The sequence below is a fragment of the Dermacentor andersoni genome, chromosome 1, assembly GCF_023375885.2.
Source record: "Dermacentor andersoni chromosome 1, qqDerAnde1_hic_scaffold, whole genome shotgun sequence".
NCBI classification, from domain to species: Eukaryota; Metazoa; Arthropoda; class Arachnida; order Ixodida; family Ixodidae; genus Dermacentor; species Dermacentor andersoni.
In genome coordinates, this window is record NC_092814.1 from 50,859,436 (window position 1) to 50,887,423 (window position 27,988).

The window sequence follows — 27,988 nt, forward strand, 5'->3', positions numbered from 1 at the left end:
TCATGTTGCATCAGCGGTTGCAAGCGCCGTTTTCACTCGCGGCAGCCACAGCTGGCGCCTTCGCTTCGGCACAGCTTCCGGGCGCCGACTCGTGCGTACATGCGAGCCTTTCACCGAATGACGCCGGTGCCCACACGCACAGTGCTGCTGCTCGTGTCCGTCGCGGAGGCCAAGGCGTTGACATTGTTGTGCGGCAGTCCTCGATTGCTGCCCTATCGCGGTGCGCGTCGATAAGCCTAGGGCGGCCGTTATCCTCGCGCCTGCTTGGACTCAGAGTTACACCGGCGACTGCACGAGACGCACCTCAAGAACACCCATTCCCCTGACTCATAGTTCACTTGTGCCACCAAAGGTGAGTCCCAAAGGCACTGCGATGTAGTGGTCAGACATGGTTTGAGGTATTTGTTTTGCTACACAAAGAATAGAAACATTTTATGGGTAAAATGAGCTGTAGGTAGGAAATTGGTTTGGTTTGCTTCGATACTTGCTCCATCCTTTCCATTTATTCTCTACGCAATTTGACAGCGAGCCAAGGCACTGCTTTGCGTTCATCTGTATTACGTATCGTTCAACAGATATAAGGTCAGTGTGTGAAGAGCTTCAACGCACGTAACCCCCCCCCCCCCAATTGCTTTCAAGAGGCCGTAGCGGCAAATGCGCCCCGCATAAATGCGTCAGTGATATTCATAGTCCAGCGGGTCACCTATTTGTTGAATATAATGTCTGATGCTAGTCCAAACGTCACGAGTAATGGTCGACTATCATAAACGAATTCGCTGTTCACTCTCATATTGCTCAAGACTACTTCTGCATTTTCATTTATATTTTTGGAGTTTGCTATTACTACAGCCATTGATCCCAACGAACAAGAAAAAGTAAGCCGGTTCGAAAAGGTTTTTCCTTTTTTCTTTTCTTTTTTTTCAGTTTCTTTGCCGATAAAACACTTGGGGCTTGTTGAGCGCTTGGCTTCTTACTACGCTAGCGGAGTAAAAGATAAGCGTGTCTCGATTAGCATGACAAACACAGTGACCTTATCCGGCACTTGTCGCATGGCGCGGAAGACGCTGATGCATGGTAGCCCAAAAGACGGAAGGCAAAACATAGTGAATCGGGGAGGAAAGGGGGCGTACTGCATTCTCAGTTAGCGCTGAAGTGCTGCCTTGTCTCCAGGGGGGAAGATGGGGTAGGTGAGGGGAAGCAGCCATCCCCCCGCCCCTTCTTTATCCTCCAGTGCGCGGTGATATCACCTAAGATTATCAGTTCACGGAGGAGTGATGCAATGCTGCTGGCAAGCTACAGAGTAGATATGAAACGGGGTTGCTTGCGCGTCTTAAAAAAACTAATAGTGCTGACAGTGTGGTGGACCGGTTTTCACTTGACGTGGGAACACCGGCGACCAGTGCTTAAACTCTATGCCGACACACCTACCGTTTGAGGGGCTCTTGTTTTCCCTCTTCGCAGGATCGCGTGCACAATAGTCATGGAGACGGCACCGTCACATCGCGGTAGGGGCAAAGGCAAGATTTCGACGCCGGAGGCCGAAGCCTACATCAGAGAGCACTGCACGCTGCATCCCGTGCTCGAGAAACTTATAGCTGTAAGTATTGAACTCCGCCCTGCGCTAATTGAGCGCTTCAGACAGGTCGTGCTTCATCTCCGAGCTGCCCGTTGTATAACGTCGGGTGCTGTATTTCGGAATTTCTCGTCGTTACAGACTGTGTCACTGTTTTCTGACGCGTGCTTTGCAAAGCGTGTAACACACACCTGTACCCGCGCGCACATACTTCACGCGCACAAGGAATGCAACAACCGTGGCAGCAGAGGATTGAGACTTACAAAAATTATTGTTAATGAAGCAGTTCGTCGAAGGTGACGAGGGCACGCTTTTTATTTCCTCTTCGACTTTTACCCACGCTTCAAAAAAAAAATTTAATTGTGGGGTGTAACAAACTGTGAACCCCTTTGCTCTCTTAGGGAGGTTTCGAGCAATTAAAACATCCTTTTGCTAAACAGACACGTGAAAAAATGTGGGTGTAAGGGGCTTTTGATTACTAAAACAGCCTTTTCGTTTTCTAAAGGTGTATTGCTCAGCTAAAACATCATTTTGGTGCTAAGGGTGTTATGGGCTGTCAGAACACCTGATCTTTGTACATATCGCTGCTATGCTGATAATTGGAAGTCGCTGATCGAGAGGCATTCAGTATAGCGGGATTTTAAATTAAAAGGCCTGTGTGGCTTTGGAGGTGCCTATTAGCTGAATATGACGAAACAAGTGTTCTGTGGAGAATTATTGGTTAAATACGTAGAACAGAGATTCTTCCACTGGCACTACATTTCAGGTCGAAGCACCATGGCTATATTAGCCGGTTAGTAGGTACATGGGTGTAGGTAGATCGAGCAGTGTTTGTATGGGAATTTGTCGTGCCCGTATGTTTGCTCAGTGTACGGTTACTTTAATGTGTGTATGGGATTTGCTTGATTGTCAGTGTGTTATCACCGTGTCATATGTAAATCTGAAGAAGATTAAAAAAAAACTCTATTGTCTTAGGGACACATATTTTTGTGGTTCTCTCTCTAGGTGACGCTGCCTAGGTGACGCTGCCTAGGATTATGCCTAATTATAGTGGAATTAGCAAGCTGCTACAGTGAATAGCGCGTGCATGCATGACATCCAAGGAATGGGTGTAATGGCATATGACCTGCATCCTTTAGAAAAAAAAAGGTGTTGCGGCAACTCAAAGTACCCATTGAATAGGTGTATTGGTATGTAGAAATGAGCTTTTACTAGGGTGCAGTGTTGCTACAGACATAACAAAACACCCATAAGGGGGTAAAGTGGTGTACTGTGCTTCCCGAAACTGCTTAGTGCTTTATGAGGAACGCCGTAGTGGAGGGCTACGGAATAATTTTTACCAGCAGGAGATCTGTAAAGGACTAGTGAACAACCTCTGATAATTCAAAAAACAATCGCGTGCTCCTCTCCGGGCTTTTCTGGTCCCTTCTTCGCTCGTCGCGACGCCGACAGGGTTTTATGCACGGGGCGTCGCGAGGATAAAAGCTGTGGGCGTTTAATTTTATATCTCTCCGTTTGATGAGCTTCGTTTAATGCCAACTGCCGTGTCGACTGCTGAATTAGCCGTAAGGTGTTCATTCCTTTCTTCTTTCTTTTTTTTCGCTCAATTTCTTTACATCGACCTGAGTGCGTCCCTTTGGCGATTAATCATTGATAAGTATTTAATTTTCGCCTCTGAGAAAAGGAATCGCCACTTTGGAAGGCCGTAGAGGATGTTGTGCTCCATCACGGCGAGCAACCACTATCTTAGGGCGCTATTTTGCGGTCATACAAGGTGTCTTTTCTTTATCTTTAGCTGCACCAATTAAAAAAAGATTGCCGATGTCGGATGGCACAATTCTAGATCACGGCATAATCATCACATGGCACAATCCGTGATATTAATTACTCGATGAGGCGGCCATTACTTCTACGAGAAATCAAAATGCTTAATTGAATAATTAACATAATTACGCTAAATAACTGTTAAATAATTATTTTAAGGTCAATATTGCAAACTACGAATTGTAGCTAGTGAGTATGCGAGGCATATCAAATTGGAACGAATTCTATTGCAAACTACGAATTGTAGCTAGTGAGTATGCGAGGCATATCAAATTGGAACGAATTCTGGGGATGCATGGCACCGGTTTCGAGATACTCGCCATCAAGCTTGCGGTAGAAGTGCACTGTTGCTCCACTTACGTACTTTTAAAGAAGACGCTCTTTTATGCATTGAAGAACAGAAGTAACTCGAATGCCAATACATCTCGTCGAACACTTTGAAAACTGATACCTCGAAACTGGTGTAGTCCCGAGAATTCCACCCGCCTCGGTGACACAGCGGCTATGGGGTTGCGCTGCTAAGCACGAGGTCGCGGGATCAAATCCCGGCCACGGCGGCCACATTTCGATGGGGGCGAAATGCAAATGTGCCCGTGTCCCGTGCACTGAGGGCACGTTAAAGATCCCCTGCTGGTCATAATTAATCCGGAGTCCCCCCACTACGGCGCGCCTCGTAATCAAATCGTGGCTTTGGCACGTAAAACCTTCGAATTCCAATATCTGAGAGAGAGAGAGAGAGAGAGAGAGAGAGAGAATGAAGAGGAAAGGCAGGGAGGTTAACCAGATATGAGTCTCCGGTTTGCTACCCTACTCTGGGGATGGGGGATAGGGGTTAGAAAGATGACATAGAGGAAAACGCTAAAAAAAGAAAAAAAAAGAGACACGCACACATGGAGACGCACACACACACAAGGCGTTCCAGCTAAAGGCGTTCGCAAAGGCCGGTGGATCGCAAAAAGCGCAATAGCGCTTGCACGGCCTTCTGCTGTGACGTTAGCTCCCTTCGATGTTGTAGAATTCTTTTTTCGGATAGCGGTTGGTCGTCCAGTTGGTCAAGTTCGTGGCGAAGGCATTCCATCTGTGGACCGTACTGCGGGCAGGCGCACAAATTATGGGCAATTGATTCTTCATGGCCGCAGTGGTCACAGGTTGGGGTGTCGGTCATCCCTATGCGGAACGCATAGGCTTTGGTAAAGGCAACGCCCAACCACAGTCGATGCAAAAGCGTGGCGTCTCCACGGCGAAGCTGTGATGGCGCTCGAAGACTTATCAAGTGAATACAGTCGCGTATTTCTTAAAAGGGGGCCATTCCATTGTGACATAGTGTACTGCCGAGCAAGCAGGCGGAGCTTCCGTGCTGCGTCAGTTCTGGAAAGTGGGATTGGTACGTGGTGCTCCTCAGTATGGGCTGAACGGGCAGCTTTATCGGCCCGTTCATTGCCGATAATCCCGCAGTGACTTGGTAGCCATTGGCAAGTTATTTTATGGCCTGCATCACTTGTATGGTGTAACGTCTCTGTAATGTGAAATATTAGCTGCTCGTGCGGTCCGCGTCGTAGAGGTGACAGTAGGGTCTGCAGTGCCGCCTTCGTATCCCAGAATATCGTCCACTTGTGTGGCGGTTCATTACCAATGTAGTGAAGGGCACTAAAAATCGCTGCGAGCTCTCCTGCCGTCTTCGTTGTCGCGTGAGTCCTCTTAAATTTGATTGTTGTGACTGTCACTGGTATCACGATTGCCGCCGTGGAGCTGTTTGGCAAGACAGATCCATCAGTGTAGATATGTGTAGAATCACGGTAGTACTCGTACAGAAATAGTAGCATGAGCTGTTTAAGGGCTGGTGATGATAGATGAGCTTTTTTCGTGATGCCAGGTATTGTGAGATTGATTTTTGGCTGAGTGAGGCACCATGGAGGAACCGAAGGTCTCGAAGCCGGAGTGAAACAAGTTGGCAATGTTTCATCATGTGCGGTAATTGTTTGGCTGAAAGATGTGCGAGGTCTGTCCGCTGGTAGAGAGGCTAAGTGGTGACGAGGAGTCCTGGTTAGATGCATTATATGGGTCCTGAGCACTTCAATTTCAATGTGGGTCTTCACAAAGTGGTCTCTAGCCATTGCTATCGTAGCCGCTGTTGACGCACTCTGAGGCAGGCCTATACAGATCCGGAGCGCTTGAGCTTGTACACTTTGTATTGTACGTAGATTCGTTTTACCTGTGTTGGCTATTGCTGGCAAACTGTATCGCAGAAAGCCTAGAAAAAGTACCCTGTACAGTTGTAACACGGCACTTGTCGACATTCCCCAAGTCTTGCTAGTGAAAAACTTGAACAGGTGGCAGATGCCTGTCAACCGTTTTTCACGTATGATACGTGAGGGCTCCATGATAAGTCCCTGTCGATTATGACGCCTAGAAACTTGTGCGATCGGACATGCGGTATTATTTGGCCATTTATCATTATGCCGTCGTTTGTCATGGGTTTGCGCGTAAATGGCACTAGTGCGCATTTCTCGGAGAAAATTTCCAGGCGTCGATTACGGAGGTAGATACCAGTTTCGGTGGCGGCTCTCTGAATTCTCGCTCGCAACTGTAGGCGTGTTACTGCAGACGTCCATATGCAGATGTCATCCGCGTACATTGATAACCTGACTGTACTTGGCACGTGCTCAAGGAGAGCAATTAGAGTTAGATTAAATAGCACAGGGCTAAGTACACCGCCCTGGGGGACGCCGCGGCAGCTATAATGTAGAGAAGTATGGCCTTTCCTCGGTGCTTACTAAAAAGAATTCGTTCTAAGTGAATACGCCTTGCGAACTCACGGGGTAAAACTCGGAAATTGAAATATGTGCCGTAAACTAAGGGATAAACAATGTAATTATGTTAATTATGCAATTAACCATTCTGATTTATCGTAGATGCAGTGACCGCCTCATCGAGTAGTTTAGTTCAAGGGTGAGAATTGTGCTGCCTGCCACGGGCAATTTCTTAAGATCTGATGCATTAAAAAAAAAAAAAAAAACATCCTATATGAAGTGACGGTGCAGCTGCAAGGCGGGCAACGCAAGCGTTTTTATTTTTTAATAATTGGCGAGTTAGAAACGCGTGTTTACGAATTCCGCTACGTGATGTGCACGTACAGACACATCCTATCTGTCGCTTTCTCATTATGATTCATCACTTCTCTTGCTCTCTTTCCCTCTTCTCTAGCGCAGAGTTTGCGGTTATAGAGCTCTATAAATACCTCCATTATCACGCTTTTTTTACCAGAGTTTAAATTGGCGAGCTTTCACATGCGTGCATACAGATCTAATTATCAGCTTTGCTTTAGTAGTATTGGCGTATATTTATCTAATTATTTTTTATAGTGATAGCAAAGAGTCCAAGAAAATCAGAATAGTGCATGTTTACAGTGATCCTTGCACCTTCTTTCTGTGCACCACCCGTGTACACAGTCATGGTTGTAAATTTCGGTTATAGTTACACAGGAACGCAACATGGAGGTGAACGCGCTCGTTTCACGATGGAGTTTTTTAATGAGAACGTCTTGCCAAAAAACAAGCCTCCCTAATGCTACACCAGTCTTTCTACCGCGTCTGCGGCTTCGCGCACGTTTATGTTTATAGTGTTCCGTCGTTCGCGGCACGCTGAAAGACGCATTTGCATTGTGTGTTTGCACGACCCCTCTCTCCCCCATTCCCTGGCTTCTTTCGTTCGGTCCTGATCATGCTTCTCACAGTTTCTTTTCTTTTTCTCTCGGTGTAAAAAAAAAACGAACAAACATAAAGGAAACTGTGAAGCTGCCTCAAGGGCGTATGTACACCAAGCCTGGGCAGCTGACACTCTACCAAGTTCTGCTGAAGGCAACACGTGCCAAGAAGTACCTGGAAGTGGGTGAGTAGGCGTGACCTGGACACCAGTTTGCGTGACAGATATTTTTTTTATTTTTTTGCGATTCACCCGAAAAAAGAAAAAAAGAAAACAAAACAAACGCCTTTCTCTGTAGATTGCGCCGCACAGCTTTCCGCATGACGCCCGCCCACGCGCGGCGTAGCACGCGCTGCTCGCAGTGTGCACAGGCGTGGAACGGGTTGAGCACGCAAATAGCTGCCGCTTATTATTTTTTATCAAAATGAATAACAGAAGAGGTTGGCGCCTTTATGGCGGCACCGGCAAAGACCTTGTCGCATAGCAAAAGAAGCAAGCATGCGCAAGAAGGTAGAATAATGTCACAAAATATGGCTTTGAGTAGAACACCAGATGAATGAAAACTATACAGTCCCCCAGTACATGAATCGCAAAGTTGTGTGCATGAGTTCAGTACACATACGCTTATGTAAAGTCAAATATATTGAATAGCCAAAACACAGAGCACAAGTAATTACACTTAGAGTAAAAAATCACGTTCAACACATCAATCAAGTTCGAACCCAGAATAACATTTATATCACTCATTTAGCTTATTAGGATAAACTTAAATTTAATATTTCCCCGAAATGTTGGTGTCCTCGAACATCTTTTTTCGATGCGAGAAGCGCTCTTTTCTGAAGGCCCGCAGTTGGCTACAGACCGAGTATCTTTTTTAGAGTGAATGGTCTTCTGTTTAAAAGCACCCTTCGTGGTGAATCGTATTTAGTGCACTCGAGGAGATGATGCACATCTTCGTCTGGATGGCCAGAAGAACACTGCGGACTAGAGGCGCGTTTTATTTTCCGTAAAAAGTGCCGCGTAAATGCAGTACCAAGCCGCAGGCGGTGCACTGATGTTTCGAATTTTCTGTTTTCTCTCAGATTTGACGGAATTGATAGGTTTATACATGGGTCTTCAAAGTATAACTCTGAGTTCTTAGATTCCTGACTAAACCAGGTAGTTTTGCTTAGACGACAGGATATCTGTCTCGGGAGCAGACGGACTTCACTGCGCAAAAGAGAAAGATTGATTGTCTGCGTTTTTGTGCGCCCGATTTCCAGCCGCGTCCGTTGCAGCGTTACCAGGAATATTGCAGTGCCCGGGTATCCAGTGAAATGCAATTACGTGATTCATTGCGTTTGATTTTGTGTGTTCTTTGAGCCTCTCATACAATAGAAAAGTGTTCGAAGAATTTTTCTCACTGCTTTGTAGTAATTTGAGAGCGGCTTGCGAATCACTAAAGCTAACCCATTTTCGCGAATTCTTTGCTAATGTTATAAAACGCAAAGCAAACAGGATTGCAAACAGTTGTGCCACAGTGAAAGATGTCTCTCGGGGTAATTCAAATGCATGCTCTAGCGCCAAATGTGGAATGACGAACGCTAAAGCTGAGGAATTCTTATGACGTGAACCGTCTGTATACACGTGGATGTACTGGGGATATAGGGAGTAAATTTGGAATATTGCCAGTTGCTGTGCGGCCACCAGTGTTAGATATAATACCCTCGACCAATAATTATATTTTAAGACTTGTTAACATCCAAGGAGGGTAATTTACACTCCCTTTGCATAATTCAAATTTTGCTAATAATGTTTTATGTTCTTGAACAACATCGTGAATTTTGCTTTTGTTTCGCTCGCTAAGCGCGTGGTTTAAGGGATGCTTCTCGTGTTGAGTTAAGATGCGATAAACACGTCGGCATGTTTCAACCATTCGTATGACTGAAAATGATGGGTGACGAGCTTCAGCAATTAGTAGAGAACTCGAGGTAGTCTGTGGAACCCCAAGATACACTGGCTGCCCCCTTGCCAGTAAACGTTGAAGACGTTCCTCAGACGTTTGTGATAAGTCATGGAGAATAGGTGCCGAATAAGCAATTTTTTGTTTTATGAGTGCGTTATGAGCTCGAAGCAGTTAAGAGTGGTAGAAACGCTGGAACAGAGGTTTGGTTGAGTTTTCACGTTACAGAATTATGTTTTCTCGTATATTCAAATTACAATCCGACGCTAACATGTCTGTAGGTTGTGTGTAAGTCGTACTTTGCGATTTTTCTACGTATTTTAGCTTGAGAAATACATTTAGTTCAGTAACTTCCTTGCGCCACATGGAGAGCCTGGGTATGGGTGCTTCGAAAATCGTTTTGCCGAAACGATTTTCTGCGACATGGGGCCCTTAACGTTAATACTGCAGGCCAGACGGTAGTTTTTGTGGTAAGGCTGCCATGACGCAGTTGAAAAACGGACTGAGAACACTGCCCTGTGGAACGCCCTGAGTGATGATGTGCTAATTACTCTCCCCTTCAATTGTTCCCATAAATATTTTTCTTTCGCTTAAGAAATTTGACATACATCGGAGTGCTCGGCCATGTAAGCCAAGCTCTAACATACCAGCAAGGACGGGTATGGGACTTGCAGTGTCGAATTAACCTCCCTGCCTCGCCCCCCCTCCCGCTCTCTCTCTCTCTCTACATTGTCGAATGCTCTCTGAATGTCTAAGAATACTGCTGTTGTCACATTTCCCCACATTCATTCATGTTCGACGCATGTGACAATGTCTATTAGTGCCTCCATTGTACACCACTTTTATTGAAAACCTGCCATGTAGTTCGAAAGCAAATCTTTGTGCTCACACCACCATTGAAATCGACTGTCTACCATCTTCTCCATTAGTTTACAAAAACAGCTTGTGAGACTGACGAGTCGGTAGGAGTCAAGACAAAGTGGAGTCTTTCCTGGTTTCAGGACGGGAATTACACGAGCTAATTTCCCTGAATGTGGAAGAGACCCTCTTATCCAGATATCATGAAATATCTCTAGAAGAGCCATTCTACCTGCTGGACCGTGGTTCTTTAACATCACATACTTAAGTGTCTTTGTACGGCATAACGTAAGAGCACATTTCAATTCATCTAAATTAAACTCACAGTCAAGTTGAGGGTGTTGTGACATAAAGCACGCACGAACTGCCTGTTCTGCTAGTGCTGTGGAACTTGCAAACTGTAGGCAAGTAAACGGGATTCCTGGCCTGGATATAAGTTGACAGAATTCGTCAGCAACAGATGTTGGCGGAGGGTTTCGAGCTGCAGCAAGGGCTCGGAGAAGATGGCTCTAGATAACTGGACCACTAAAAGATCGTACAACTGACCAAATTTTGAGAAATGGAGTGAAAGGAGACAACGACGCGCAGTATTCTCGCCGTCGTCTCGTACCTAATTTCCGTAAGCGTCTGCGCAAAGTTGACAGAACTTTCTGTGCCATCTTGTTGTCATCGAGTTTTCCGCTGAGTCTATAAGCACGTTCTGCTCGTATTCTAATTGCTCTTAGACATACGTATTCCCCGTCAGCTGCAGCATATTCATTTAGGACAATGACTTGTTTTGTGCAGATCTTGTAAGACTCTTACACTGTATCTGCAAAACTTTGAAAGTTCGGATTTTTGCCCGATGAGTTGGTTAAATAGTGTCGAAAAATTTTTCTGTTAATATATTTTGAGTAGCGCCGGGTCCCTTCACTCCATATGAGACGATGTTTTACCAGGAGAGGAAAATGATCCCTGCTGTGCGTTTCCGTGTCCGCTGACCATTCAACGCCATCAAGAAGGTCATGTGAGCAGAGCGCAACATCTATACAGCTGGAGTAGCGAAACCCCCACAAATACGTTGGAGAACTGTCAATTAACACGGTCAAATTAAGTTTTTCTTCTGCGCACGCGATAACATTTCCGCGGGAATCATTGTATTCGCCGCCCCAGATGACGTTATGTGCGTTGAAGTCCCCACAAACGAGCACATATGCGTTTGCGGTACCAAACACATTCACCCAGCTGTCTACCGACATTTTAATAGAACCTTGTAGATAAAGACTTATCACTGTGACGCATGTATTTCTAAAAGATATCTTGCATGCTACGAGATCCGGTACATCTGAATCGCTCTACGGTATTAAATAGGACGGCAGGTCTTTTCTCACCCATAACATCGCTCTGCTATTTCCAGCGACGCGCGATGGTTTATGTAGCACATAGTTTGAAATACGAAAGTCATCCCGTACGTTTGCCTCCTGTATACATAAAACAGGAAAGTTATGTTGAGCTAGTAGTTTGCGAAAATCAGTTGACTTATTACGAAGGCTATTAGCATTCCACAGAAATATGAAAACATTCTTGTAACATTTATTCATTGTAAGCCTGCCGTGGAGCTGTTGGTGTTTGTAGAAGCACCAACGAATCCATAGACAGCAGTGCTTTTACCTCTGGCAGGTTGTTTGCTTGAGGAATGGCACTGAAAATTGCGCGCAGAGCTGTGAATATAATGGGCACGATCATCTGTGCCACGAGTATAGACGCGCAATTATCAAACGACGCTAAAGCTCCATCTGTGATCGGAGTAGATCTCTGAAGAGCTGACTGGTGTGATTGGGGAAAATGCTGAGGCAGTCGCTGAGGTGTTAAATGAGGTTACTGTCAGTGGCAGAGGGTGTTGCTGAGAAGGTCGGCGATTTTGACGTGATGCCTGGGCAAGATGAGCAGCATTCTCCGAAGATGGATCACGTCGCTCACTGTCGGAACGTTGTCGACCTAATTGCTTTAGAGCTGCAAAATAGTTCAAATTGTCCGCTTGCTCCTGCTCTTTGTTGGGAGTTGGAGGCGCATATCTTACGGTATCAAGGTTAGGTGGGCGCGCATTATGAAGAAGCGACCTTTCGTATATGAAATCGTGTCTATGTTACTTTGAGGCAGCTCTGTTCTGAGGGCGCCCGAAGTAGGACGCTGTGTGGTTTTCGCCACAGTTGCCCCACTTTGGCTGACACACCGACTTGCACTCTGAGTGTTTGTGGTCTTCTGAGAATATCTTACTGTGACGCGGACTGCGGCAGTTCTTCGCTAAATGTCCAAATCTCTGGCAGTTGCAGCATCTCAGAGCAGTACCATGGTATTCTTCTACAGGATGACTCGTTAAACCCAAGTGCGGCATTGGTTTGTTTTCTCTGAAGTGGAGAATAATGGTTTTGAGAGGGCTTGATGCTATCGCTCCGTCTTCTTGGCGATTGTAGCGCTCTTGACGACGAGCAGATGTCACGCCAAAATTCGTCGAGAAGTCAACCAGTTAATCTTCCGTATATTGAACTGAGACATGGCGTATCTTGCGAACATTTTTTGGATAAGATGCCGGAATAAATGGCTTGACTCCCAAACCAGCCACTTCACTCATCGATAGTAGATGTCGTGCAGACGAGACTGAAGTAACGTTGACAGAGAAACTTCCATCTCTATTCACGCGGAATTACTGCGACTGCACCTTTTCCTTTGCCGCGGAAACAATTCCTGACGCAGTGCGGTTTGGATTCACTTGCCAGACGTTGAAGCTTCCTGTGTGGGTCGAAAACAACTGGAATGCCCTCAGGTCGCTTCTTTTTATACGCTACCAAAGAGAAATGCGCGTCGTCACAGTCTATGTCTTGGCTTAACTCATAGGTGGATGTCCTACCTCCGTCAAACCCGTGGTTTCTTGGCTTCTCTTTCGCATGTCTCGGCCATATTCACTGAAGGTGCGCTGGAACGTACTGCAGCGTTGAAAACTAGCTTCGCCGGCTCGGTGACATTAGTCGCATGTTGTGGCAATTCCGAATGCGAGGGCGATTCTGTGGCACTCATGCACCTGGGAACGCGCTGTCGGCCATATGGCTCGTATCGGTATTCTTGGCTGCCTACCGCCGTGGTAGGCGGAGGTGCGCTGTAGAGCGCAGGAAAACCACACGGTAATGCGCGTGATCTTTAGCACATAGGTATCCCACAGGATGTCTGTTCTTTCGGGATAAGAGCACGAAGTTTCATGCAGCGAAGCTGTATAAGACTACAAATAAAATAAAGCAACAAAACAATATAACACAAACTTGCACATTATGTTTATTTGTATTCACGTTTATCTCGTGTCCGCAGTAATTATGGCTTTATGGTCGCTGTGATAGACGGCTATGGGCTCTGTGACGAAACTGGAGATGTTCTCAGCGAACGTTATGTTTATGCACGACCAATGGCTCGTCGTGGAGACATTGGTTTTGCTTTAACGTTGAAGGCCGAACCTTTAAAAGAGAAACGCCAAGAACCACTTACCGTCGGGACGAGACGAATCGACGTTAAACTCCCCCACAATGACGATGGAATTGGGCTCCGCCGGGAGGATCCATCCAAATGTGTCGACCACAAAGTCTTCAAGGTCCCTCTTTGACAATCCGAGACGAACATTCCACGGCAAGGCTCTCGTCTGTCGTCTGTAAGGCATAGGGCGGAACGACCGCGCTGTCGTTCTTTGCGTGGATCGCTACGTATCAAACCATCATTCATCACCCATTTGGACACATCTGGCCTCAAACGCAGCTGGGACACATACGCTGATACGATTTTGCTTTATGCTTAAGCTATTTTAGCTCTATAAGATGCCGCCATCGTTTTTGCTATACGCACATCACGTAATGCTCGAAAGCAGCCTAAGACAGCTCCGCTGTAAAAGCCTTACGCTAGAATTGTTCGTGAGAGCAAATTCTAGCCAATATTGATGCTGTACATATTATAAGTGAAGGTGGCCAACAAATAGCAAGGAACGCTTACGAACGAAAAGGATTCAACCCCAGAATTACACAAACTGTGAGTGAAGAAGGGGCGCTTGTTCTTTTTTCTTTTCCTCGCGGCTGTCTCTCGTTGCATTAGTTGCATGGTGCCAGTAGCACAATGGAAACGGTGCTCATGTGCTCCGGGAGACCTTTGGGATTTTCTTGCGTACCGTGAAATATTCAGCCCACAGCGAATAAAGATGCACGAGCTTTGCTCGGTCTCCTGTTAGTGAAACTTTTGTCAGCAGCTCTTGCCAGTTCATACTTCGCTTCTACGACGTGGCGCAGAAGCGTGTAAGTCCACATGGTACACTTGCGGTATTCGCTTATCGGGAGCGAGTTGTGTACTCGCGAGAACCAGCCATAAAATACTTCTCAGAATTTTCTTTTCCACTTCAGCGGTTTCTTCTGTTTGAATAGTTTAGTTTCTTCCATGCCCCCCCCCTCTCTCTCTTTCTCTCTTTAGTACTTTCTCTCTCTTTAGTACCGTAGGGCGCTCGGCCGCCGCGTTACGTGACTCAGTGGCTATGACGTCCTGCTGCTGAGGACGAGATCGTGGATTCGATCGCCGGCCGCGGCAGTCGCATCCCGACGGGGACGGAATGCAGAAATGATTGTGTATTGGTATAGTGTACGTTAAACAACAACTTCGGGGAGTCAGTCGATCAGGAGTATCCGTCCATTATGGCGTATATCATAGCCCAAGTGTTAGTTTGGAATGTTAAACTTCGTCTACCATTTACACCTTTTTGCGCAGGTGTGTTCACTGGCTGCAGCGCACTGTCTGCAGCCCTGGCGCTTCCTCCCGACGGCATCGTGCGCGGCCTCGACATCAATCAAGAGACCGCCGACGTCGGGAGACCCTTTTGGAAAGAGGTGCGATTCGCGCCTGACCCGGTGCCTTGCATCTCCACGAGAAAAAAAAAAAAAAGCGACCAATAAGGGACACAGCTACGCCTCTATTGACTAAGATCTGTTTGTTGCGTAGCTAGCTCAATGGCGAGGCTAACTTTGGAGCGCTGCCTTCGGCGTCTTTGGTGTCTTGCCTGGCGTTACCTTCTTGATTAGTGAGAAGACTAAATGAGGTTGCACTCCGCACGGCTTGCTAATGATGGGCTTCTACGGCCATAGACATCGTCGGAGGTTGGTACGTTTAACGCGTTCGTCTGCAGTCTGAGCGATTTGATTCTGCTTTCAGTGAGTTATTTGACGTGCCCGTACAAAGCATCGAAATGTAGGATGACGGCCCATTTTGGTAGTGTAGTTACCTTGATAGTGAAACAAACTAAAAGAGGGAAGAGTACATTTGTGCGAGCAATTGAATGCTGTGCATAAACATCGCGGTAGCTTTGTAGATAAGACATGTCGGTACCGCGCGTAAAACCTGGTCAAAGTACGACTTCATTCGTCATTTTCCAAATGGACCACCAATATCCGGCGGATATCCAGATAAAGTCCGAACGTCCAAGTCCGGCACAGGACGTTAACAGATATCCGATGAATGTCCGGATAACGTCCGAACATTCAATTCCAATACAGAAAGTTCTGTGGACGGACAAGGGACGTCGCATTTTGGATTGTTAAGAACAGCTGATAAATTTTATACAGTGTATGTCCTACGGACGTCATTACTAGGATATCTGACATCGGTCAATGCATGGCAGTATCTGTACTTTATTCGGTGGTCAGACCTGTAACGCAGCAGAGGGTGCTAAGAATCTCTGGACCCGGACAGGCCGCCAATGGAAACTTACCCTGACAACCTTTAACACCCGAACTCTGTCGAGTGAGGCTAGCTTAGCAGGGCTCTTTGAGGAACTGAAAGGCATTGTTCTGGATATCATTGGCCTTAGTGAGATTAGAAGAACTGGTGAGCCTTATAGAGTGCTGACTGACAGCCATCCTCTGCTATAGAGGTCTCCCAGATAAGAAGCAATACGGGGTAGGATTCCTGATCTATAAGCACATAGCGGGCAACATTGACGAATTCTACAGCATTAATGAGAGGGTAGCAGTAGTCGTGGTCATACTTAATAGGAGGTATAGATTAAAGGTAGTACAAGCCTACGCTTCAACCCCCAGTCATGACAATGATGAAATAGGCAAGTTTTATGAAGATGTTGAATTAGCGATGAGAAAAGTGCAAACTCAGTATACCGTAGCAATGGGTGACTTCAATGCAACAGTGGGGAAAAAGCAGGCTGATGAACAAGCAACTACGGCGTCGATTCTAGGAACACTAGAGGAGAGATGCTGGTAGAATTCGCTGAAAGGAATAAGCTGAGAAAAATGAACACCTTTTTCAAGAAGCGTACCAACAGAAAGTGGACCTAGAAAAGCCCTAATGGCGAAACAAGAAATTAAATTGACTTCATACTTTCTGCTGATCTCGGCATAGTGCAGGATCTAGAAGTGATAGGTAGGGTAAAGTGCAGTGATCATAGGTTAGTGAGGGCTAGGATTCACCTCAATTTGAAGAGAGAAAGAGCAAAATTGGTCAAGAAGAAACAGGTCAACCTAGAGGCAGTAAGGGTAAAAGCAGACAAATTTAGGCTGGTACGTGCAAACAAATATGCAGCCTGAGAACAGAGAGATGAAGGCTGCATGAAACCGTAACTAGGCTGGTTTCAGAGGCAGAAATTGAAGTGGGAGGCAAGGCACCAAGGCAACCAGTAGGCAAGCTCTCCCAAGTAACTAAGGACCTAATAAAGAAATGACAAAGAATGAAAGTGTCCAACTAAAGAGATAAGATAGAATTCGCGGAACTGTCAAAACTGATCAACAAGGGAAAAAAGTGATATTCAAAACTATAACGTGAGAAAGACTGAAGAAACCGGAAAAAATCGACGCAGCCTGAAATCCGTCAGAAAGAAACTTGGCATCGGAAAAACCAAGATGTATGCACTAAACTAAAAGATAAGCAGGGTAATATCATCAGCCATCTCGAAGATATAGTAAAAGTAGCGAAAGAATTCTATACTGACCTGTACAGTACCCAGAGGACTCAGGAGTATTCTATTCGAAACAATAATGTGCATTATACAGAAACTCCTCCTATATCTAGAGATGAGGTCAGAAGGGCCTTGCAAGGCATGAAACGGGGAAAAGCGGCAGGAGATGATGGAATAACAGTCGATTTAATCAAAGATGGAGGAGGCATAATGCTTCGAAAACTGGCGGCTCTTTATACGAAGTGTCTATCGACTGCAAGAGTCCCAGAAAACTGGAATAATGCAAACATTATACTAATCCACAAAAAGGCAGACGTTAAAGAATTTAAGAAGTATAGGCCTGTTAGCTTACTCCCAGTATTATATAAAATATTTACCAAAATAATTTCCAATAGAATAAGGGCAACAGTGGACTTTGGTCAACCAAGGGAACAGGCTGGCTGCAGGAAGGGATACTCTACAATGGATCACATCCGTGTCATTAATCAGGTAATCGAGAAATCCGCAGAGTATAATAAGCCTCTCTATATGGCTTTCATAGATTACGAAAATGCATTTGATTCCGTAGAGATACCAACAGTCATAGCGGCATTACGTAATAAAGGAGTACAGAACGCTTACGTAAATACCTTGGAAAATATCTACAGAGGTTCTACAGCTTCCTTAATTCTACACAAAAAAAGCAGGAAGATACCTATAAAGAAAGGGGTCAGACAGGAGACACAATCTCTCCAATACTATTCACTGCATGCTTGGAAGAAGTATTCAAGCTATTAAACTGGGAAGGATTAGGAGTAAGGATCGACAGAGAATGTCTCAGCAACGTTCGGTTTGCCGATGACATTGTTCTATTCAGCAACAATGCAGACGAGTTACAACAAATGATTGAGGACCTTAACAGAGAGTGTGTAAGAGTGGGGTTGAAGAATAAGATGCAGAAGACAAAGATAATGATCAATAGCCGTGCAAGGAAACAAGAGTTCAGGATCGCCAGTCAGCCTCTAGAGTCCATGAAGGCGTACGTTTACCTAGGTCAGTTAATCACAGGGAACCGTGATCATGAGAAGGAAATTCATAGAAGAATAAAAATGGGTTGGAACGCATGCGGCAGACATTGCGAGCTCCTGACTGGAAGTTTACCATTATCATTGAAAAGGAAGGTGTACAAATAGCGCATTTTACCAGTGCTGACATATGGGGCAGAGACTTGGAGACTGACAAAGAAGCTTGAGAACAAATTAAGGACCACGCAATGAGCGATGGAACAAAGATTGCTAGGCACAACGTTAAGAGAGAGAAAGAGAGCGGTTTGGATCAGAGAGCAAATGTGTATACACGATATTCTAATTGACATCAAGAGAAAAAAACGGAGCTGGGCAGGTCATGTAATGCACAGGTTAGATAACCGTTGGACCATTAGGGTTACAGAATGGGCACCAAGAGAAGGGAAACGCAATCGAGGAGGACAGAAGACTAGGTGGAGCGATGAAATTAGGAAATTCGCGGGCGCTAGTTGGAATCGGTTGGCGCAGGACAGGGGTAATTGCAGATCGCAGGGAGAGGCCTTCGTCCTGCAGTGGAGATAAAACAAGGATGATGCTGATGATGATGATGATGCTGCTGCTGCTGCTGCTGATGATGATGGTGGTGGTGGTGGTGGTGGTGGTGGTCCAGGAGTGATCCGTAGTATGTCATCAGCATTTATGGAGATATCCGTTGGACATCGTAATGTTCGTTGTAGGGTGTGCTATGACCGTTCCTTGAGTACTTGTGGTCCATATCTTTGTATAATATAGGTGATCGCAGTAAGCATAGCCTATCCGCTGCTTCTCGATTGTATAACATTTTTCTTAGAGCTCTTGGAAGCCACCGTTTTGGGCTTTCAGCACGGAGACTTGTTAAGTGCGATATCCAGCGCACGGTGTTCCTGCCAGCAATAAAATAATCCTATAGACTTGGAAGATTTTTCTCTTTTTTTTTCTGATTTTGGTGAGTGTTTATTTCTGCTTCAGCGTATTTTAAGGGCTATGAATTGCAGAGTAGGAAAGAATTGTGCAACAGTATAGGGTAAAGTTTTCATCACGAAAAACAATAAAATAGTCTCTGTAAACAGTCCAGCGTTTTTGAGGCGGCAAGTAGACTGAAACTAGGCTGGCCTCTTTACTAGGCGTTAATAAAAACGTGAATCAGGAGCCGAATTAGCAAAGCAGTTCGTGCACTATATAGTGGTTTCTAAAGACAGGCGCCGACTAACGTTGAGCGTACTTGACTTTGTAGCGAGGGCTATACCGGCCACTGACAAACAGGTTTTCCAAGCGAAAAGCTTGCTGAATTAGGTTCGAGGAACTGGATTCACCAAGCCGCTCGTACGTATACCAATGATTCAGGATTGGCTGCAGCGGCCAGGCAGTGCAGTGCTTCTCGCTTTTGCAGTGCAGCACGTGCCGCCTGCACCGCGCTCTTCGATTTGACTTCGTGCAAGGCGAGTTCTGCACGAGTGCACGATTCTCTCGCACTCGGTAGTGTGGAAGCGCAGGCATCGTGCAAGCTCTCGGCAGCAGACGACATTGCGCAGCGCTCGACGAATAATGGTGCGCGTACGTAAATATATCCCGCTTTGGTTACAACAGTCCCTAGCTGTCAAAAGAATGTGAGGTACGAGTTAGATTCCTGAATGATTGTGCGGGCAGCTTGGTAAAGTCATGCGACGCGTTAAATTGCTTTCGATCGCATGTGTTTCCCTTGGAACGACAACAGCAGCCAAGCCCACCATTCCGTTCTGACTGCTTAGTTATTATCCACGACAGCGATTATTGCGACAACGAAAATAAAAAGAACTCCCTTTTGCTACTTGCAAGCTTGTCGAAAAAGTTCACGACTAGGCCTGCACTAAGTTGATGGGAGGCGTTCCCAGATTACATGGAGCATGTCCGCGCAGGAGCCTAACATTGAGCTCAGCGTACTGGAAAACAAAATCTCTCTCGAACCGCGAGGAGCCGCACAAACGCAAAAAGCGCCCGTCGAACGATGCGGCGACAATGGCAGACTCTAGGATGCCACAATGCGCACCTCCAAACACGAAGAAGTGCGCGAGTGTGACGCTGCACTTTTTCGTGTTTCGCAGGCTTAGTTTCACGCTTGAAAAAAAAGAAAGCATTTATGTAGCCCGTATTGAGCAACGAAAAAGCTGGATCGGGAACCTTTCAGGATGGTGTACAATTTTGTGATTGACACTTTTGCTCTGAATAAAGTATTTGAGAAGCTGATCGAATTATTAATAATAGCCAATTATATAATTAGGCAAAATACCAAAAAAATTATCTGACTTGCTCTAAGCAACGGCAAACAACATTACCTTGGCTTTATCGAGCTACGTGGCATTTGCATACATTCTTTTTTAATTTTGGCACAAGTTACGTGGGACACATAGCATGTACAGTTACAGCAGTTCTATATACCGAAAGCCCATTATCGCGGCGTTTCTTCGTCTCTACGAGGTGCCCTGCATAAAACGTCCTCTTCTCGTTTCTCTCGCAGGCTGGAGTCGAGAGAAAGATTGACATTCGCATTGGCAAAGCCATCGACACTTTAGGTGAGACTTGAAAGCATAAATGCCCGGCCGTACGCGTCTCTTTGCGAAACCGGGACCGTACTCGTGTCGAAGTGGAAAATATGTGACGACGGCGGAACGGCGTAAGTCGGCTGGTTTCTTGTCAAACACTCTGTCGTTGTCACTGCTATTTTAGTCTTCGTCGTTTTGGACGGAAGTCTAATGGATTCGCCAATCCGCCGCCGCGATCGCTAGTGGTGCTAGATTATCCGTAACACCCGACTGCAAAAGTTTTCGGAGCACGAGCTGCAAGAGGGGGGGAAAAGGTGATCTCGTCGCAGTCAATGAAGCCGCATTGGAATCGAAAGGAGCAGAGTGTCCGATCGCCAACTAAAAGCTCCAAGCTGCGCCGTGGAGACGCAACAAGGTTTATTTCTTTTTTTCGTGACTACTCTGCTCCCAAATCTTTCGCGGTTGGCTGCACGCAAATGTTCATGAATACCGAAGAAAGTGGAGGGATGTGCTGTCGCCGTAGCCCAATTGCAATTGGTAGAGCACCGAACTTGTCACCGTGCGGATACTGTGGGTTTGGTTCGCATATATATGCGTCAAAATGTGTCATTTCTTTTACTCTTATTGCTTTCTCTGTGATGTTATTGCGAATACGAAGACCATTGAAATCAACGTTCCATTATCTTCGTATAGAGACACAGAAACCTTTATGCGTCAGTTACGGCTGGGCATTGCCTATACATAAAAATTTTTTTCCGCGCAGAATTGGCCGCGCTGAAATTCTTCAGTATGACTGTGGAATTGGTGACGAAGACACATATGTATTTCTAGAAGTACTGCATCGTGACGCACCAAGACGCTGACTAAAATCGTTTTTAATGACACTAGACTGTTGACCACCCAGTTTAAGACAGCAGACCACTCACTTTTGCAAGGCCAACAACAGTAAGCTTTAATAGCGTTTAAACGATTATTGAGGACAGCTGAAATGTTAAGCGTTATTAGCACGTATATATAAAAAAACAACTTTTCGTTTGTAAGAGCGTTTTTATTGTTACGGTCACTGTGTATATTTGATATTGCTGTTCGCATTGTTGCTTCAGTGTTTCTTTCTATTGCACTCTGTTACGTGATAGCGTTGTTCGCATCATTGCGGTGAGAGTTTCTTGGTAATGTTTTGGCGTTATTTTTACTTTTACGAGGTAACGTAACTGTATATTGTATATACCAGCTATTCAAGAGCCAAAGAGTAGCCGGCGCCGTATTTGTGCACCAACATTTCCTGATGTCACGTCAATAAATAAAAAAAAAAAAATATGGGTATTGTAAATTTATGCAGAATCTGCAATCATTTCTTCAAGTTAATAAAAAAGATGTTCATTCGCCCCCCTCCCCCCCACAAAAGCCCGCGTGTTTTTTTTACTGATATGATTTGATTATGTACGAGGGTTAAAATTGTGGGTATTACGGATGTGCCACATCAGCCGCGATAGCTCAAAGTGGCACTAGTTAACACTCCCAGAAATAGGCTAGAAAGATATGCGCGGTCGGCGTGAAATCCTTATGGACCACATGATCTGATAAAACGTTAAATTTCGAGGGGTTTGTGACTGTAGCCAGAAAAACTGTACAACGCTTATGTTGTTTCCATATACCCGCCGTGGTTGCTCAGTGGCTATGGTGTTAGGCTGCTGAGCACGAGGTCGCGGGATCGAATCCCGGCCACGGCGGCCGCATTTCGATGGGGGCGAAATGCGAAAACACCCGTGTACTTAGATTTAGGTGCACGTTAAAGAACCCCTGGTGGTCGAAATTTCCGGAGTCCCCCACTACGGCGTGCCTCATAATCAGAAAGTGGTTTTGGCACGTAAAACCCCACAATTTTTTTTTTGTTTCCATATACAACGGCACAAGCTGGAAATCCGTATAGCCGGCTGCGGAAATATTCAGCTTTTTTTTTATATGTCCCACGGTAAGTGAACCTTTAACACCGAGAGCACATAACTTCCCACGAATGTGGAATGAGTGCCAGCTGTCACCGTAGCTAAATTCGTAGAGAATCTCGCGCTTCGTGCGGAGATTGTGGGTTGTGCGCCCAACGGCTGCTGGTTGTATTTTCTACCACAGTCGTTTCTACTTTTTTTTACTGGTGTAATGGGGTGTATTGAACAGTCCAGATGGTCACGTCTGTTCGTAACCGAGAAGGCAGGCGACACAGAGCAGGAACAGCTGGTTGCCCGAACGGCTCACCCTCGTGCTAAGCAGTGCCGATCCGGCTGGCCCACTGGTTGCACAGCGGGCATAGAACAAACGATCTGGCTGGCCTTGTCCTCGTGCTCTTCTTCTTCATTACAGTTACCCCCGGTGCAAAAGCGGAGCCATCCTGGACTGTTCAATACACCCCATTACACTAGGAATATAAAGTCTATCGAACATTAAACTACCGTGCATGCTCAAATATACATTTCTGTAAAATACAGTTAACTTCCCATATGGCTTTCCTTGGCTACAGTGTCTGTTGATTTCATATGATTGTTACTAAAGAGCGAGCGCCTGGGTACCCTCGATACATATTTACATACTGGAATCCAGAACGCGGCCAGTGCCAATTAAACGTGTAAAAAATTTGGCCCAGAATAAATTGTGGTTGGAATATGAACAATGCAATTAAAAGCAAACGAGGGTAATTTGCGAATAAATAAATAAATAAACAAAAAACGAACAAAGAAACAAACAAACAAACCAACAAACACTTTGATGCAGAACCATTTTACAGGGCTCTTTGGCATGGAAAAGGTTTCGGGTATGCAATGTGCTACTTGTCTAAGCCACAGTGGGATTGGTTTAGAAGCTCATAATATATGAATTTCAAGTGGTTACCGTCACCGGAAATCTTGTTGCCGCACATTTTCCATATTTGCTACGAGTCGGCGCACAGACACATATACAATGGCTCTGTCCTCTGGCTCTGTTAAATTAATACCTGAAGTGGCATACTATGTGTTCGATGGCGTAGTATCTCCTGTCAAGTGTCCTTGTTTGTTTATTTTGCTTTTTTCTCATAATATTATTATATATTTTTGTTTTGCAAATTCGGTCTTTATATCGTGAGGTAATATTCCGTTGATGTCATTTTGTACTTGTTCACGTGAAAGAATGCCAGTTTTATTGTATTCTTTATGATAGTTTGTCCATTCGTGCTTTTTTTTGGCACAACATATTTCTGTGCCTTTATCTCTAGGAGTTCGCCGCAGCTGTGACGTACACAAGCAAGTACATCATGTCAGGGTGACGATGACAATAGTGTTGTTTTTTATGTTTGTTTGTTTAGTAGAATGCGATGGCTATATTATTGACGACAGCCTGTATATAGCGCTTAAGACGTGCCGTTCAAGCCATGCTCACGCGTACCTCCATGCGTAGCGCACAAAAAAAAAAAAAAAAAAAAAAATTTGTTCGTCACAGCCGGCTTCACTGCAAGAACAGCACTTATGAGGAGAAGCCTGCTTTCCGTGACTCCTTTCATTTACACGCGGTTGCGCTATAGTGACATCTGATTCCTGCTTGCACTAAGAGGATCTGACTCCTCGCGCCGCAGCGGATGGTAATGCCGCAAGTTGATGATGACTGAAGTGTCCACTAGCGAGGTAGAGGTGTGCGGTACGTTAAAAGCGTGCAGCTGAAACGAAGAGGAAGCTTTAGCACGGGCCCAACTCCGATGCCGCCTATTCATATACATGCAAAACGCAGAAACGCCTTTCTGAGATAACTGCTGGGCCGATTTTCATGAAATGGATAACATTTGAGAGAGAAAATTAAATTGTAGCGACTGTGACTGTTGGAAGCGGAATTTCGATTTAGGGCTTGACATTTTTCAACGGGATTTTGAAAAATTCGCGTTTGAAAAAAAAAATATGCACGAAGTATACAAATTTGTAGGTTTGCACCTAGAACAGATATCGCAGTTCTGTAAACTGCACCCATGGTAAATTATATTTTACTTGAATTTTTCACATTGTTTACAGGGGTTTTGCAAAAGTTTCACTCACAAATTAGTGGTCTATTTGACAGCCATCTATAACATACAACTTTTGTTCGCTTTGGATTCAATATTAGGTGCAATTTACTGAATTGTGACATATTTTTTCATTGCTGAGTTACAGAGTTGTAAACTTGATAGTTTTGTTTTCTGAATATTAGCATTTTTGTCAATTTTTATTAGAAAATTGACAACGTAAATAAAAATTTCGCAGGCAACAGTCACTAGATGTTTCTTTTAAATGCAACAAACCTTATCAAAATCTTATGAAGCGCTGCCGAGGAAAACGATTTCTCCTTTCCCATGTATGTAGGTAGGAGGCCCCGAGCTAAAGCTTCTTTTAAGTTAGGTAGCGCAGGAGGCGTCCTTGGATATCGTTTGGAAAACAGACAGACGGACGGACGGAACGGACGGATTTAATTCTGGAGTTTCATTATAAACTTGATGCCTCCTAACGTACCCTAAAAACGCGGAACAGCAGCACTGTTTTTCATTTTTGCATTTTTGGCGGCAACTGCGTATGACGCGGCCGCGCGAGCCCTATCTTAACTGCGATGAATGCAGAGTCTAGGTGCGCCTAGGGTTCGTAGCTTCGTGTGCGCTGTGTTCTCGCCACTTAGTTCGCGTTGAAGCGAGAGGCAGCACGAAGGTAAACTCACTTGCTTCAGCCGTCGCTCTTCCTCACGCCAGCGTTCCGACAGCAAGTGTCCGCGCTTATCGAGTGAGCCTGTGTGCGCGTGGCACCACGTTTGTTAATTTAGTTAGTAAGCGAATGTTTACGAGCTTAAACAGCCGATATAGCTACTACCCTTACTTCGTTTAGCAGTCTACTAATCTGCTATCGCATTCGATGCTTCGCCTTTCGGGCGAAACTTCGACATTTTTGTAAAGATTAGCCTGTCATGGAGACGACCACAGGGTTATAGTAGGCTCCAATTGCGCTCCGCGGCAAGGCGCACGAAATTTGTGAGGGATGCTGGCTCCATCACTGGCACGGACTGTTCCACTCAGTCGGCGTTTCCCACACGGACCCTCACGCTGCAAAAGCCACTTCACTGTGTCAGCCATGGCTGGGCGTCACTTACACTAATGTGGACTAACTCTTTACCAGGATGACTAGTAGGGCCGCGTTCAACGTCGGTGGTTGCGGTGAAACTATAGAACACGCCCTGTATAGGCGCTCTCCTTCGATGTCCAAGGTGTTTCTCTTTGTGCTTTCTTCAAGCGGTTTGACGACAGGCTCTTTTTATTTTTTAAGGAAAATATCTCTGTACCTTGGCCTCGGGCTTCATCAATCCACAAACATATTAGAGCGCTGCTGCGGTTCCTATGGACCGCGCAGACGCACGTATCTGTGCGCACGCTGATACCTCATGTACCACTATCCTGATCTATAGCTCCCTTTCCAGTTACCCTGTGTAGGGTAGCAAATAGGATGATTGATGTCCCTGCCTTTTTTTTTTACTTTCTCTTCGCTGGCTCTTGCGCTTTCATTCTAGCGCATTGTAGTATATTGAACATCCGCTCATTCTTGGATGATGCTGCGAAACGTCCTGTGCCACGACATCGGAGGCGTTGTGCTGTTTGAGGGGATAATTCGATCCCAGTCTGCGGTTTCTCTTTTTTTACCTTACAGATGCCATGATTGCGGACGGAGAGGCGGAAAGCTATGACTTCGCTTACATTGATGCCGACAAGGAAGGATACGATCATTACTATGAGCGTTGTCTAAAGCTAGTCAAACGGAATGGGATTATCGCCTTTGATAATGTGAGTGCACTCTTTGTACGTCGTTTGAAACGTACGACATGAATTGTGCTTTAGTTCCTGAGGAAGGTGCGCACCATTAGCCCTTGTGTATGACCCAAGTATTGGACGTCTATAAATATCGTGGATATTATAGCCTCAGAGCTACATGTCACGTCTGGATTATGAACGACGACGTAGCATGGGGGAGGGGGGACTCCGGGTTTAATTTCACCACTTATATTTCTCTCTAACATGCACTCAAAACGACCGCCGCAGCTCGGAATTGAAGCCGCTACCTTGCGGCCAGCAGCCAGGGTGAACAGAAAACGGATAGCTCAGAACGAGTACACTTATGTACTATTCTGATGAGCTGCTAAGTTCTGAGGTATGTTCTATGTTTGCTTAAAGTTCAAGCACTACCGGGCGCGGTATGGCCACCTTATTTATCGTCTTCAGGCTTGGCGCCCGCGGTGGCTCACAGGAACGCTCTGCTGCTGAGCGCGCGGCTTAAAGTTAGCTTTCGAGGTTCACATTAGAAACCAACTGCTTGATACATTTTGCATTGAAAAAGAAGGTGATACGTATAAACGCTACGTTCGCTGCATTGACAAATGAAGTGATTGTGTATATTAAAGAAAAAACGTGCGTTTACCTCGATCTTAACAGCAGTTTTTACTTAGCGGTGCCTGCAAATCTACGTTGTTTGCTAATCTACTTTTGCACTTTTATTTTTTATAACGTTCCGCAGTGGGAAGACGTGGGGGCGAATTCACAAAGCTTTTCTTTCGCAAGTTCCGTTTGCCACTCACTGGCCGACCGCCTTCGCTAATAGTATGTCCAACATCATAATTGACTTGTATTTTCACTTACGAACAGTTTTAGTGTAAGAGCGTTTTGTGAATACGGGCCCAGTTGCAGTGTAGCGTTCATCCTGTGCCTTACTTCCCACGTCCCGTCAGTTTAGCCCTGGTTAACTATGTTACAAAGCTGAGCACGAAATCGCGGGCGTAGATTCACGGTCTTCACTGCCGCATTTTGTTGGGGGAAGGACGCAAAAATGGCCCTGTGCTCGTGCGATGAGACTTCGGTGCACCGTTGAAGAAATCAATGTGGTGTCATTTCATCCAAAGCCCTCGACTGTACGGCATTTCTCATTGATGTGCATCTTTCCGACGAGAAAACACCATTTGTTTTATTTCTTCCTTCTCTAGTGTTCTTTCTTTTTTCTCTCTCTTTTTTTTTTGCGTGGTCATGAAGTTTCTTTCATATGGAGAGCATGCGCTCATGCAGGTCCTGCGCGGCGGCTCAGTGTTCAACGCTGAAACGTCCGACCTTGATGCGTTGGCGATGCGAGCTCTCAATGCCAAGCTGAAGACTGACGAACGCGTGCAACTCGCCATGCTACCCTTTGGGGATGGCGTCAACATCGTCCTCAAGAAATGAAAGAAGGAACACAAACAATCCTGGTAGACGATACCACGATGCTTACCGCGCCAAAACGCTGCGCGCGTTATAATAAAACCTAATGAGACTTCCTTGGTTTTAGAAAACGTGATTTAGAAAACATGATTTTGGCCTGCTCGAAGGGCATACGCAAGGGAGAAACACACGCGTGTGCCTGTTGTACGCAATGCCGCGCGTGCTATTTCTGACTAGGAAGCGCCGAATAAAACTTTCATCAGGCTTTACGCTGTAAACAATGGAGACAACGTACCAGCGGTGACCCTACGGTCTGCGCGGTATACCACGACATCAGAGCTTCGCGGTCGTCGGTCTGC

The 27,988-nt window shown here is 45.6% G+C and overlaps 1 protein-coding gene across 1 annotated transcript; it reads left to right on the forward strand.

Moving 5' to 3' along the window:
• LOC126545370 (catechol O-methyltransferase domain-containing protein 1-like) lies at window positions 1-27,745 on the forward strand. The gene is made up of 7 exons (XM_050193203.3): window positions 1-352; window positions 1,462-1,597; window positions 7,180-7,285; window positions 14,667-14,785; window positions 20,398-20,452; window positions 26,098-26,231; window positions 27,501-27,745. Exons 2-7 carry the CDS (start codon window positions 1,481-1,483, stop codon window positions 27,651-27,653), a joined length of 684 nt encoding a protein of 227 aa, XP_050049160.1. The 5' UTR covers window positions 1-352; window positions 1,462-1,480; the 3' UTR covers window positions 27,654-27,745.
• The last annotated feature ends 243 nt before the right edge of the window (window positions 27,746-27,988 follow it).

Excerpts from the sequence above, each read along its gene's own strand:
- LOC126545370 (XM_050193203.3), top strand. The coding sequence starts at position 1,481 with ATGGAGACGGCACCGTCACATCGCGGTAGGGGCAAAGGCAAGATTTCG. Across the intron at positions 1,598-7,179 it reads TGCTCGAGAAACTTATAGCT|GAAACTGTGAAGCTGCCTCA; the intron begins GTAAGTATTGAA and ends ACAAACATAAAG. Across the intron at positions 20,453-26,097 it reads CAAAGCCATCGACACTTTAG|ATGCCATGATTGCGGACGGA; the intron begins GTGAGACTTGAA and ends TTTACCTTACAG.